This window comes from Meleagris gallopavo, chromosome 11 (genome assembly GCF_000146605.3).
Source record: "Meleagris gallopavo isolate NT-WF06-2002-E0010 breed Aviagen turkey brand Nicholas breeding stock chromosome 11, Turkey_5.1, whole genome shotgun sequence".
In the NCBI taxonomy this organism is placed as follows: domain Eukaryota; kingdom Metazoa; phylum Chordata; class Aves; order Galliformes; family Phasianidae; genus Meleagris; species Meleagris gallopavo.
In genome coordinates, this window is record NC_015021.2 from 20,255,527 (window position 1) to 20,269,480 (window position 13,954).

Here is a 13,954-nt window from a genome sequence, read left to right on the forward strand (position 1 = left end):
ACACTTCTGGACCCATTTGCACAACACACACTGCCTTACTTTGCTTGTCTCAAAGCCCTGGATGCCTTCTTGTTTCTGTGGAAACCGTGTCTCTTCTCTGGATCTGTGAAAGCTTGTCGAACTGTATCAAGGTGAGTCCTCATCATGACACCTCTTTGCAGCAGCCCACAGCCTTTTTTCTTGCACAGCATTAGGACATACATTGAGCTAGACACTATTACACAAGCAGAATTGTGTGATCTTAGGTCATGCATTGCTGGAATAGACTGGTTGGACCGCTCAGCTGCAGGAGAGCTGTACTTTCCCAGGCTGTTCCTCTTGCCCCGATCCAATGCAGACTGAGCTGCAGCCTTTCTGTGCACTCAACATGTAAGGCTGAGCTCTCATTATTCCTCGCTCTGTTAATTGAACCAAACCGTGCCCACAGCCAATACACAGCAGAGAATTTATTGACTGTCTCTGGAATTAGGCAATTCTGTTAATTGTCTTTATTTTCCAGGACTCTGTCATTCTCTTCCTGAGCCATTAAGGGCATAGCTATTTGTGCACCAGCATGAGCTGCCTGGAAGAAGAACTAAAATTGAGCAGGAAATGAATCAAAGACAAGGACAGGCACCTCTCACAGACAATTGCATTCAGATACCCCGGGGAGCCCTGACAAATCCCTTTTGTGCTCCTACAGCTCTTTTTCCTCATTGTAGCTTTGGATAGAGGAACCTTTAGTAAACGGTAAGACATTCCTACACAACACCAGCAATCAACTGACAGACTTCTTTCCTCTTTTGTGCTCTGCTTTGTCAGTGGTTCTTCTGTTCAGTTTTTTCCCTTAGCAACCTGGCCATTGATCCCTGCATCACTTCCCAGAATGGACACGTGGTCTGGAGTTGGACATGTGTTTGGTGAGTCAATAATTCTGGGCTATCTTTTACACAGAGTTCCTAGACCAGAAAGTCAGCAAATATTTTAAATACGTGAAACCCGTGACATTCAGCATACATATCATGTCTTATTTATAATCCAGTTATCAATACTTACTTGATGACTGTGGTATCAAGAACACGCTCAAAAAAATAGTATTTCTGATTCAATGCCCCAAAAAATAGTAGTTTCCATGTACAGAATTTATTGATTCTTTTCCGTAACGTGATTCTAGCACAGCTGTGATCCCAAACAAACACAGTGCTAGAGTACAGTGCATATTCTGGGGAAAAAACTGGTATCTGGGGGTGAATAGTCCTCTGGCAGTTTTGGAACACCATCCAGTACTTTCAGATTTGGCAAACTGGAGAATACACTGTAAAGAAGATGAAAGAATAATAGAAATTGAGACAAATATTCTTTGAGATCTTGCAAATGAAGTAGGCTCTGATGAAAAACAATCAGCGGATTCAATGATATTCAGATATGACTGCATTGATGGAAACCTTGATTTGGCATTTGTTGCTGAATTTATTTGGTAAAGAACTAATTTATAAATTTCAGTTTTCATTCTGCTGTCCAATTTTTATATCATCAAACTCTGGAAAGCACCCCAGGAATCTACATTTTGAATGGAGTAGAACCAAACCAGCTGTCTAATTGTAAAAGAGAGCACACGGTGCTACCCTAGACTGAAATTCCTGGACTACTGAAAATCAAGGATTCACACTGCAAGATGCACAGCTCAACTTTCATCCACCTGCGATAGAGAAACTGGGCTCTCTGCAAAGATTTCCGCGCTTCTGTGGGCACGATGCCAAAGAGAAATGAATGGTTGTACCTCCCATTATACTGTTCCTTTCAAGCAGCGTATCAGCATCGCTGATCCTGGTCATTAAGACCACTCTATTTTTCCTTAGAAGAAGAGTCATAGCCTCCTGAAAGCATTACACAGGGCCTTAAGCCACATGGTGTGCCATTTGCTCTGTACCTTCTAAGGTGAGCATGGATTTCAGGGCTCATTCTTGATACACGTGTCAGGGCTTTATCAGTGCTTGAAAATGGTTCTCTCTGTCCTCAAACACTGACAGTGAAAGCAGTGCCAGAATTATGTACATTTAATTGACTTAAACGCTGGTAGGATTGGGCTCATGGAAATAGGAAATGTTAAAAAGTGCTCTTCAGCGTTTCTTTCCCTGGATCTTTTATATGTAAATTAAATGTGAAATTCAATATTTTAAATGTAACTTTTAACTGGCACTTTGATATCTGCCTATCTATGCTTAAAAGCACAAGCATTACTACCATATTAGTAAAGGAATGTCTACAAGACTGAAGCACAAAGCCTACTGAAAATTCAGAAAAGCTTTCATTAAAGATGGTCCTACTTTTTTGCCTTTCTAGGAAGAGAGGACTTCTAATGAACATGTTTACATGTTTATCTCAAAAATATCATCCATGTCTGTTGTACATGGCTGACTGGATTCAAAGTTTGTGGTTGGGAAAAATGCCCAACTCTGTATATTACTGGAGTTCGTAAGGAACACACTTCATTACCCTTTCTGACCTAAGTGTAATTCTTTCTTTTTAGCAACAGGGTTTTGGAGTCAAAATCAGTTGGGAAGAATAAAACAAGGGTGTGAACATGCAAGTGTGCATGAGATGGTAAGACTTACTGTTGCCTGTAGCTTTCTTGAAACTCACAGGGATTGCTCTTGAGTATCAGGGATTCAAGTGGAGTATGTCTCAAGTCTGATATTCCACTCAGTGTCATAATGTTATTTTCAGCCAGTGACAGGTGCTGAATCTGAGGTAACTTTGGCAGCTGTCTGAAGGATGTAAAGTAGTTTTTATTGACATTTAGTTCTCTGCATCTGTAAAGTACAAAGCATATGACATCATTGATCACATCTATAACAGTACATACCTGTAAGTCAACACAGGGATGGTTCTTCATCTACCTGAAGTCATGGCATCTTAGAGTTTCCAATAAGGAGAACAAGAATTTTATTCTGAAGAACCTGCTCTCACACTTGTTTTATACTTGTGTTATTTTTGCCAACCAAGGTTTGCAAGATCAGATCCCCATACTTTACACTCTCAGCTTTCATTATATTTTATAAAAGATACATCATTATTCCTGTTCTCTGTATTATAACTTTCAGCATTCTTAGGCACAAGATATCAGAATAGCAATCGCTGCATAGTAAAATAGTTGTAATCGTAACACCTGGCCTCTCCCCATATCTTCACTGTTTAACAAGATCTCTTTTAGCAAAAATATCACTGAACTTAGTAAGACTCGTGAATTCATTATCCACCAGAAATAAAGCAGACATCCCCTTTTACTGAGTATCTTCAATTTCAGCATAGCGTGAATTCAGAATAGAAATACAGTAATGTTTTCCCCATATAATAATCCCCAAAATATCATATTTAACCAGTTTTCAAGGGTTTGCTCCAGACATTACTTAAGTAAATAACAGTTTTGATTTCTATAATACAAAAAAAAAGACGAGCAGGACATCTTGTCTACCTTGGCAACCGTATGGCACTTAGGTCTGTCAAAGAATTGTCCACCAACCAAAGTTTTTCCACCCGTATCAATCTTTGGAGAATCCTTCTGAAGTTTTCCACCTGGTAAAGATCACCCAGGTCCTGAAATGAAAGGTTCAGCTCCTGGCGAGGGAAAAAAGTAGAAATGACTTACTTTTTCTTTGCATTTTAGTAGCTATATTAAATCTTTTAAATGTCAGAATTCCTTAAAAGGTCAATCTATTTTATCATGGTGCTCTTCTACCAATTAAAAACAAACGGTGGTGCCAAATTTCCTTTTGAATCATAGCGCTGCACTGCATAATGTTATGAAAGTAAGAGTCGCCTGAAGAGGTACAGTGGAAAAGGATGGAGCTTTGCCAATCAGATAGCAGTCTCCATCTCTCTCTATAGTCATGTTCTCCACTGGTTCTCTCCCTCCACCCGCTCTCCAACAGTCTTTTCCATAATCTTTTACTTTCTTGTTATTTTTCCATTTTCTCCCACATAGTATTTTATGCCTGAATCTTCCGCCTCCCCCACTCTCCCCAGTCATATGAATCTTTCTTTCAGGTGCCTCTTTCCTCTGTGACTGGGGATGTGTGTGTGCACAACTATGTGATCATGGCTTATACATCCAACATATAATCTCATTTGGAAAACAGTGCTCTGCATCAGCCAAACACTGGTATTCTCCGTCATGTGTTTGTGCACAGGGAGGCGAGAACCAGAACGCTGTGTAAGGTAAGTAAGATCCTACATGACTTCCTTCTTGAAATCAGAGAGGCTATGACTTACTGCTGATGAGAGCCAGCAATAATGTAGTACCTCCAGACAGAATAACTGCTCAGACTGGTGTGAGGATAGGGAGGATGAGCTGAAATGGAACCACTCCATTCTTTAGCCATTCACTCATCAATTTTTTGGCAAAGGCAAAGAATTTAACTAGCTGTTAAATGCCTGAGCACAGAGCTTTATCACCAGAGCAGAGTTGGTTCAAAAACCCAAACTGCAATGTTTCTTCCATTTCGTGAAAACATTCTGGTTTAAAGTGCTGTGGTGCCAACCCGAGATTTAAATTGACTAACTGCAAGGAGCAGCCAGTGCTTCACTTCTTTGGCTTATTTACTACCATAGTGCAAAGAATTAATGAGAAAGTTTTACAGCACAGTTTTCCCAGTTCTCTTGCAGTTTCTTTTGCCACTTCTCTGTGTCAGTTAGTTGTTTTCTTTTTTTCAAGGTATGTTCTTCTCCTCTGAAAAATAGCTCTTCTTCACAAGGCCCTGCTCAGAAAGAAAAGATTTACAACAGTAGGTTTGATATGGAACCAGCATTTAATTCCTTGCTAAAAGATTACTTATATGCCTGGGAATTACAACTGAAATGTAGAAATATATCTAGTGTTATAGGTGCATAGGTTTCCAGGCTTCCATGAAGTAAATGAATGTGAAGTTGTTCTGCCATTTCTGGGCCCATTACTCAGCAAGCAATGTAAGGTCGTGATGATCCAGTGTGTGGTTAGTAACTGACATTTATTCTGGAGCTCAGAATAAAAGCTGCTTCTAAATGGTTGTGCACAGGACAGGCATCTGAGTTCTAAAACACTCTATGTATCCGTTTGAATGTTTCAAGTGAGATTACATAACAGAGCTGTACTTGTACTTTAATTGTACTGAGAAAGAATTATGTTTCCAGCTTGCCAGTCAATGACAACATCTACAAATAGGCTTTATAACCTTATCGAAAACTTATTTGTGTTACTGAAGGCAAAAAGTCAGTGGGTCTACCAAAATGCTTACAGCTTATGCATACCTTTAAAACTCCAACTAAAGGGCATTGTGGAATGTTTTCCCATTGTTTAGCCCTGAACATACAAACATTAGGTTTTAAAATTCACCTTTCATTCCTTGTTCTTGATTACACCTTTAGACTGTAATTGGGCCAATTCAGCCTTGGAATAAAAGGTGTGTCACTGTTTGCAGGACTGAATTTCGCTCTTGGTTTCTTGTCTGGCATATGCTTTTAGTGTTCTGAACAGTATTTATATGTTAATGAGATTTTATGAGAGGTAATAATAAACACTGCAATGCTGAAACACTTTATATTAAGAGTTTTGACTTTTCTTTCCTGTTTTCAAAGATACAAAGGTTATTTTCCTAGCAATTAAAACCAGCAAAGACGTACAACATGGGCTGAGATCCTGCCTCTTTTCAAAAGAGTGGTAAACCCCACTTTATCATCTCTAACACTTAATAGCACACTGATAGAATAGAGATGAGGCTTCAACTCAAGCATGCCTTTTTGCTCTTTACCTTCTCTCACACGGGGACAATGAAGCTGATTTCCTTGAACATCATGTTCTTCTATGTCATGCCAGCTGAGATACTTGAAGGGATCAGAAGGAAGCTTAAAAAAGGCAAAACAAAGAAGTAAAAGAATCAGTAATGTTTTCCAGTTCTTGGCACTGTATTGTCTTATTTCTGGCCTTACTGCAGAAGCAAAAACATTCATATGTGGTTTCACCATCTTCTGCCTTAAAACCATCTGGTTAACAGCAAAAGGACACACGGTAGTGAGGATACAATGGCATGAATTTCTGTATACATAAGTGTGAAATCATGTTTATAGACCATCTTACATACAAAACATCTTGAATGCAAATGATGCATTCAATCTAAACACAGAAAATCTGCCACAGTGTTTGAGAACATGAGGTTTCTGCCCATTTTGCCTTTCCACTAAAACATTTCAGGTCATTTTCCATCCAGTTACAGCTGAGCTATGTGTGCATAGCACACATCTGGCAGCTGGTAGTGCTGTGGGAATTCACATTTTAGGTGTAGTTTACCACCGCCCTTTCTGGAGTCACAATTACTTGTAAGCATTGCCTCAAATATTGCACACAGAAAATCTGTTACCTTTCAGAGCAGTACTGGCTATGACATTGTTTAGCAAATGCATACAGCCTCCTTAAGACTTATCACATACATGTCCATTGCACCCAGTTCCGTGCACAGTTCTCAAATGCTTCCTGGGCCATTGAGTCAAGTCCCTGACACTGCTAACATCATAGCATATAGTCTTGTGACTTGATCCAGCTTTGGGAGATAAAGGGGAGCAAAACACAGCGGGTTCAAAGGTGAAGAAGAGATTTCAGTCTTAGTTACTCTGTGTCAGTGTTTCTCATCTGTAGGCTTGCAATCAGACTGATAAGGCAAACACTTACTGGGGAAGATAGCCCTGAGTCACAGCTCTGCCTGATGAATCCTCTGCTTGGTGATAAAATTGGTGAAACAGTGTGTACGTCACTGAGAATGGAACAGCAGGTTGAATAGGATGTACAGAATTTTTGATTGCTTGTAGTCAGACCTGAAGAACTGGAGAGGAGAAGTTAAACCAGTAACAGGTTCTGTTCAGACAAATGCAAATTATTTGACAATAATAGAAAGCACAGAGCAGTGAGCGGTAGGACGTGGCACCAGATGACAGCCTCGTGACTCTGGTCAAACCATAGGTACAGCACTTCCCCCAGTACCTGGAGGGAACCACGCACACAAATACTATTTATTGATATAAAAGAAGCAGTTTGTCGAAAAACATTAACCTTCAAGATCACGATATGTCCCATTTTCTCCTGCATAGCCCTGTGTTTGTAGATCTGGATTGTAGGACAAGATAACTCCTCTGCTGCATGCTTATTTCAATCCTTTAAATAAGTTTCAGTAGAACGTCAAAAGTTCAAAAAAGAGCAAAACTTTGTATATCTTGAGGTTGTGTGTGTGTTTAGGCTTTGCCAGTTTATGCCCAAGAACTCTTCCAAATGTGTATTTTACATATTCCAAAGGGTGCAATTTCTGCAAGTGTGCTTCAGAGATATTTAATAATTTGCAGACTGGCGGCTGCAATTTAGAAATTTACCATGGAATGCGTGAGAAAAGTAATTTTAACTTAGTGTGTGCATACAGCACTACAATTTAACTTTTACTGTACATGCTCAGCGAGAGCTTGTCTGAAAGCATCAGCTGTCAGAAAACATCATTAAAACAATTACAGTCAGGAGCAGAAACGGAGAATAAAAATGCAGCTTTAAAATGGTCGAGTGAGGATGGTAATGACTGTTTCATATCGACTGTAAAAGACAGGCTAAACAGCCTGCTGGTTAAAACTTAGGATTACAGACTCATTGGAAAATAATCATGCAACTACTTACTGCGTTGACCTCCTAAGACTTTTGCCTTTTTGCAACATCATCAAAACCAAACGTTACTTCTTGCCTGGAAGTGCATGCTGACTGCAGAGCACAGCACTGACATATGAAATTATTCCTCCCTTCTTGCTTTATGGTTTCCCTGCACTGTTGTTGTTTGTTTAATGCAATCAGAGCAGCCACGATAAACCACAAGGGACTGAGAAGAAGCAGAGCATGCTCAGCATTTCTGAAAAGAACAGCTATGTACGTGGGCATTTTTAGAGATCATTCTCAGACAGGCCATTTTCATATGAGTACGCTGCTGCAAGTCACCAGGCATTCACACACAGCAACCCTATAAAAAGAGGATTTACAGTGTACTAAATTACAATTTACAAAAAAGAAAAGAAATTAAAAAATGCACGGGGAGCTCGTACATAGTCCTCCCTTGGTATTTGTTTTGCTTTCATTTCCTTGCGTGTTCAGTGAAGTCATATCAGAGAAATACAGAAAAACACTTTTTTATTCAAAGAAAAGTTCTGGTGTTCTTCAAAGCTTCTGGGGAAAAAAAAGTTAGGATGCACTCGAGTAACTGTTGAGAATTACGAGACTTCCCAAAACCTTCCTCTCACCCAGACACTGCCTCCTCTGTCGAGGCATGAGTACACACTGCTGGTCCCTTGGAATGTGGGTGAACATATCATAGCTGGATGATTTCTATTCTGATATTTTGGCAGAAGCCCACTCACCAAATTCTGTGTCAGTGATAAAAAATTAAACATAACTTCGCAGAATCAATATGTGATAGATAACACTTCTCAAGTCACGTGGGCAGTGAGATTTTTATTGGAACAAGTGGCAGAAGGAAGCGTTTTTCATCTCAAGACTGAGTTTAATAAGCATCAGCTGGACCCTAACATTATGTCAGAGGATCTTTCGGAAGAAGCAAGGGCAACGTTGCTTTTTGCTCTCTTTCTTTGTTTTCCTGACCATTTTGCTGTACAATTGATGTAAAAGAAATTGTAATGAATGAGGCAGGATGCAATTCCAAACAATTACAGACCACACAATACATGAAAGTAACAAAATTTTCTGCCTTGATCGTGAGGCCCTTTGGCTGGATATGAATCTCCAATGACACCTCTGGGAGCAGCACACCAGATTATGTCAAGCATTAGGGAAAAAAATGAGATTCATGATGTCTGTCCAGGCTGAGTCATTTCCTCTCCCTTTGCCTGCAGTGAGAAATTGGTGGTTATCATAAATCATAGATCTAAACTCTTATGAGAGAGGAATTAATTTCAGTAATGGAAACCCTCAATGGCAATAACCTTCCTCCATTCTCTCTCTTCTTGGGGTCTGCAGGGAGGCATCAATGATGTCTTTTAAGCAGAGACACTTAGCTATATTTTAAGAATTCCATAAAAGACGATCGGAGATGAAACTTAAAAACTAAACTCAAAAAACGAACGGGAAAAATCTTCGCTAATGAAAGTCCCAGATATCAAGATGTCAGTGTCAGTCATGTCAGTGAAATGGCTTTGTTTCAGCCCCACTGAAGTCTTCGCAAATTTTTCATAGGCAACAAAATGCTGTGAATTTTCTAATGCAATTGACGTTAAGTGTAGAATATATTAAAAGTCCACTGAATACTCTGATAAGCTATAGCTGTGGTACTTCTGAAGATACACTGCTGAAAGATATTCTGAGTGAAAATGATCCCTCCTGAGTACTATTTTAAGTATTTGGTCTCTAAGAAAGGACTGTCCGTCAAAAGACTTTTCTCCTGATATAACTGGCAGCTTGATATAGACTTGATATAGAAACATTCTAGACACTCCAGCACATCTTCAATGTAGCCTCATGGAAAACAGCAACTGGAAAGCTCAGTGGGTGAGAAGTATTTGGATGAGGATGGATGAGATGGCTGAGCAGTGGATGACGTAAGCTCTGAGGAAACTCTTGCAACTGGCAATTGGGGTAGCTTTGGGATCTGGTCTAGCTTCCAATAGTGTTACCCCAACCACTTTTAAGGACTCAGGAGCCCCAAAGGAGGCTTAGCTTTCCACCAAACAATGACTACTTTCCATGTAAATCATCAGTGCTCTCGATACACTGGGTCTGCAAGATTTGAGAACAAGAAATAGGGCTGTGTCGTTCTTGCAGACATGCAGAGTAGGAACGCATCTGGTGATGGCTACAGTTTGATGTCTAATTCAGCCGGAGGACACGTGATGGAAAGGTGTTGTGCTCTTGTTCAGGGCAACATAAGTCTGCTCAGATTGTTATGCAACAGCAAAGTGTTCCAAGGGCCTTTTCATTCTACTACTATGGAAGTGAAAAACATGAATCACTATGGAGGACTGAAATCTGCTGGATTCTAAGACCATCTTTCAGAAAAAGGAAGTAACGAAAGGGTGATAAGCCCTCAGAAAGTGAAGAATTCTTATATCTGGGTGAGAGCCACTGATTTTACACAGACTCTGAGAGAGCTGGTGATGGATCTGCCCAACCACTGGCACACGTATCTCACCGCCTGCATGATACAAACACCCATTATTTAGGTTGTCTCAGTCAATTGCACACGCCAAAGCTGATCAACAGAAATGAATTGCAGGGTTAACTTGCAGATACAATTTGTATAGGCATTTATAACCAAGAAACTCAAAATTCAGGCTGTGCCTTGTTCAAAATGCAGACAATTTACTGCTATGTAGCAGGTGTTGCTTGTATGCAAAGGTTTATTAAAAGAACCCTTTGAATTTAGAACTCGATAGGACTTGGACATTGTGTTTTCATGCTGTATTGCCCTTCAATTATTTTTATAGGCATTATAAGATATTATCCAACACTTTGAAGCAGTTTGTTTGAGCATAATTTAGTGACAAACACCTGTGACTTACGGTTACAATGCTGCTAACTGTACCATCAATTATGTTGCTTTACACATCATAAAACTGCCCCCTAAAAAGATGCAATTAACATAATTAGTTCTTATCCACATAATTGTACATACCTAGCAAATTAACTAACATTCCATGCAGCTCATCATGGATCTAACTTGCAGCCATACAAACTCCACATCCCAATGTGCCTTTTGCACATTTTTATAATAAATTACACCTTTCTCTTGAGACATCTTTTGTCTTTCAGTAATCATCCAATGGAATCAAGAAAAAAACAATTTTTCCTGTTTTCACTGCACAACATTCTCCACCATCAACGCAGTTTTGCACATTTTAAAAAAAGATACTCAATCCTGTAACACTATCTTTCTTGTCAAAGCTTGTCAAGGCAGCTGTGCAATGGCTGCACTCACTTCTCTTCTTTCACCCTCCTACCTTTCCGACATGGCTTGCTGCTGCATAAAGTCCTCGCATCTCGCATAAGGCTATTGGTGCACAGCCAGCACTTATCTTCCCATCTTTTCCCCTGCACAGGGTGGTAGTTCAGCACCCTCTGAGGAGAGGTGACCTGCTAGGGTCCGGGCTGGAGAGGTATGGATTCAGTGTCTCCAGGGAAACACTGTCACCTCGCAACGCAGTCACGTTAGGAGCGGCTGTTACTGATCTCTTAAGCACACCAAACAAATTCCTGTGCTGATCTCGTGGCTGTCATCGAGCTGTCTGCCTTTCCAGAAGGTGGCTGAAGGCAGGCGGAGATCCCTGTCACAACATCATCCAGATGAATCTCAGGGGTGCTCACTCCACGACTTCACTTTTCCAAATTATTGTCACATTTTTGCCCGTTAGCTTGCCTCTGTGTAAGTGGTCCCCTCCTTCACTAACGGCTGTTGAACAGTTTGTTAAACAATGCCAGAACTTTGGATGAAAACAAAACAGATACTCAGAGAGTCTCATATTTTATGTGACATTCATTAAAGGTCTTCATGAGCACGCCTCCTCTCTGGTCTTTGCACCACTTGAAGACGCCCAGTCTTTTTATACACAATCTTCCATGCTGCCTTCTTTGAGTTTGCATCTGAGAATGAAAACCAAACAGTTCGCCTTGGGGAAAAACTTAAAGATCAGTTTGGGGTTTATTTTTATATTATTATTTTTTTATTAAAACTTGAAAGCTACATGTCCTTTGAATAAGTGGAGCGAAGCTATTCACTTTAAGACATGCTTGATACAATGTTCCTTCTACTCCCTCATGCCCAGAGGAGATGCTGGCAGCGTGCCACCGATGGAACTGCGGCAGCTCAGTATTGTTATGGATGTTGACTAGTCCCTGCTGAAGTTTACTGATGGCTTTTTGACTCTAACAGTGGTTACGGGAACCAAGTTTCAGTGCTGTGCTGTATAAGGTTATAATAGAGCAGTCCATCATGCTCTATTGATCTGCAAGCGCATTTCCCACACTGCAGACATGGCTTTTTCCTCACTTGAGCTCCTAGCCATCCTACTGCAAGAAGAGGGAATAAATAGACTAGGATCAATGTGAAAAAAATTACACAGTAAACTTCTTTGCCCACGGATATTGAATGGAAAACACCATATAGTCACAGACTTCTATGGTTGTCTTCCCACCTTGCAATTTCTTCACAGAAAATGCATCTCCTGTCCTCTTTTTCCTTCAGAATTCTCTTTCCTCTTCTCTTTTGTCATAATGAAATTCTCAAATGTTGAACTGTCAATTCATTATCTGAAATCTAACAAAATAACCATTCCGCATAGGTTTCGTGGAAAATTTAGATCTTACACAGAGTTTACTATAGGGTGGGCAGAGGACAGGATATTGAGTTTCCTCAAGTCACTGAAGCACATCTTTTCCCTACCTGCTCAGAATAGAAATTAATATTTCATTTTTAAATTAAACAAGACAGTAATTTGGGACCTTCTTACTTAACTCTACATAAAATGAAAGGCATTAGTCCACATCACATTCTAATGGGATTTAGAACTTCCACAGTAAATGCATTCCTCATAAAGCATAGGAAAAAAATATCTGTCCTATTTCCCTGAAACGACACGTAAGGTGGTGCCAGCATTTCCATTGTAAACACTGTTTTACAGATCCCTACCACCTGTGCATAACAATGTGCTTCTGCCTAGAACTGCAGCAGCACAAACACATCCCTGCAAGAGAGACATAGCTTTTCCCACTTTGTCCAATTTTGACAGCAATTTTGTTTTTGAAGTGGTGGAGTGGAGCAAACACACAGCATGCAGCCACCTCAGCCACGTCTCTCCCACCTGCACGTGATTGATCTGACTCTTCTCTGTGTATCCAATAGATCCAGCTGGTGCTTTGCTGAAATATGCATGAAATATGCAGAACCTGCCCCCTCCTGAGACCTGACTAATGGCAGAAACAACTCAAAATATCCTGGCTGCTGTAGGCCACGAGAAGCCTTATTGTGCTGGGCACCACAGAAGGCAGTAAACAGAGTTTGCTCCAGGGAGTTTACAGTCTAATTGAACAGAGGAGACAGAAAAAGTGTCAGGGAGAGGCAATAAGATCATCCCACTCCCTTTCCTACAGAACTAACAGAAATCCTCAGAGCATGAAATCCTGGCACTGTGGTAGTCAAGAGAAAAAATTCTGCTTATGCAGTGGACTCAGCACTCATACATGATCACTGAGACCGACTTGCTTAAGATCAGAGCAGAGGAGCCAGGCACTGGCTTTAAGGCCCAGGCACTTAAACTGCTGACTTTTTCTGATCTGAAATTATGTTAACAGTCTTTAAAGAACGCTTAAATGACATTGCTTCATTATAACATTTTTTTATGCAAGGGCACCACACCATCTAAAAATCAGTTTCTCAACATAATTTCATGTAAATCTCTTAATTTACTTAGTGTTAGCTTGATACTGATTGGGGAAAACAGATCATTAGGTTGATCCACCAGGAAAATTAGATCTAAAAATTTAATGCTATTATAAGTGCAGTAGAAAGTTAAATTTCTATATTGATCTTACCTGGCTTGATTATTTCCAGGAATTCATGCTGGATGAGTCAGTTTGAGAGAATTTCTTTGAACATTTAGTTAGTATAATCTGAATGGATACTCATAAAAAGCAGAAGAAAGGGAAAACAATATTAAATGCGTATATACGCTCATCTGTGTTCCTGCACATAAGCAGGCATACTTGAATAAACTATCTGGTTATTTCATCAGGTTACCTAGGCAACAAGTTTCTTTTTGTCCTGCCCACTTGGGATTCCAAGAAACTGTTTCACTTCCAGTGATAGGACTTGGAGAGCATTTACAGGGAAAAGCCAAGAAAAGCAAAATAAAGCGTTGGATGGGAGAAGCAGAGTTAGTGAAATGGTGCATAAGGGTTAGACAAAAAGGAATAAAC

General features: G+C 40.1%; 1 protein-coding gene across 2 annotated transcripts; it reads right to left on the minus strand.

Annotated features, from left to right (window-relative positions):
- Positions 1-1,056: 1,056 nt before the first annotated feature.
- Positions 1,057-11,611, minus strand: LOC100551166 (protein tilB homolog). Of its 2 annotated transcripts, none has more exons than XM_031555005.1 (7): positions 10,984-11,611; positions 6,680-6,830; positions 5,766-5,859; positions 4,618-4,736; positions 3,455-3,597; positions 2,595-2,747; positions 1,057-1,294 (listed from the first exon to the last, which is right to left on the minus strand). In XM_031555005.1, exons 1-7 carry the CDS (start codon positions 11,007-11,009, stop codon positions 1,183-1,185), a joined length of 798 nt encoding a protein of 265 aa, XP_031410865.1. In that variant the 5' UTR covers positions 11,010-11,611; the 3' UTR covers positions 1,057-1,182. The 2 variants fall into 2 exon arrangements, with proteins under 2 accessions (XP_031410865.1, XP_031410864.1); XM_031555004.1 differs by having other exon boundaries at positions 1,062-1,294; positions 2,595-2,792; positions 10,984-11,608.
- Positions 11,612-13,954: the final 2,343 nt, after the last annotated feature.

Excerpts from the sequence above, each read along its gene's own strand:
- LOC100551166 (XM_031555004.1), bottom strand. The coding sequence starts at position 11,009 with ATGCAGCAGCAAGCCATGTCGGAAAG. Across the intron at positions 6,831-10,983 it reads CAGCAAGCCATGTCGGAAAG|TTCTTCAGGTCTGACTACAA; the intron begins GTAGGAGGGTGA and ends TCTCCTCTCCAG. Across the intron at positions 5,860-6,679 it reads ACTCAGGGCTATCTTCCCCA|CTTCCTTCTGATCCCTTCAA; the intron begins GTAAGTGTTTGC and ends GCCTTTTTTAAG.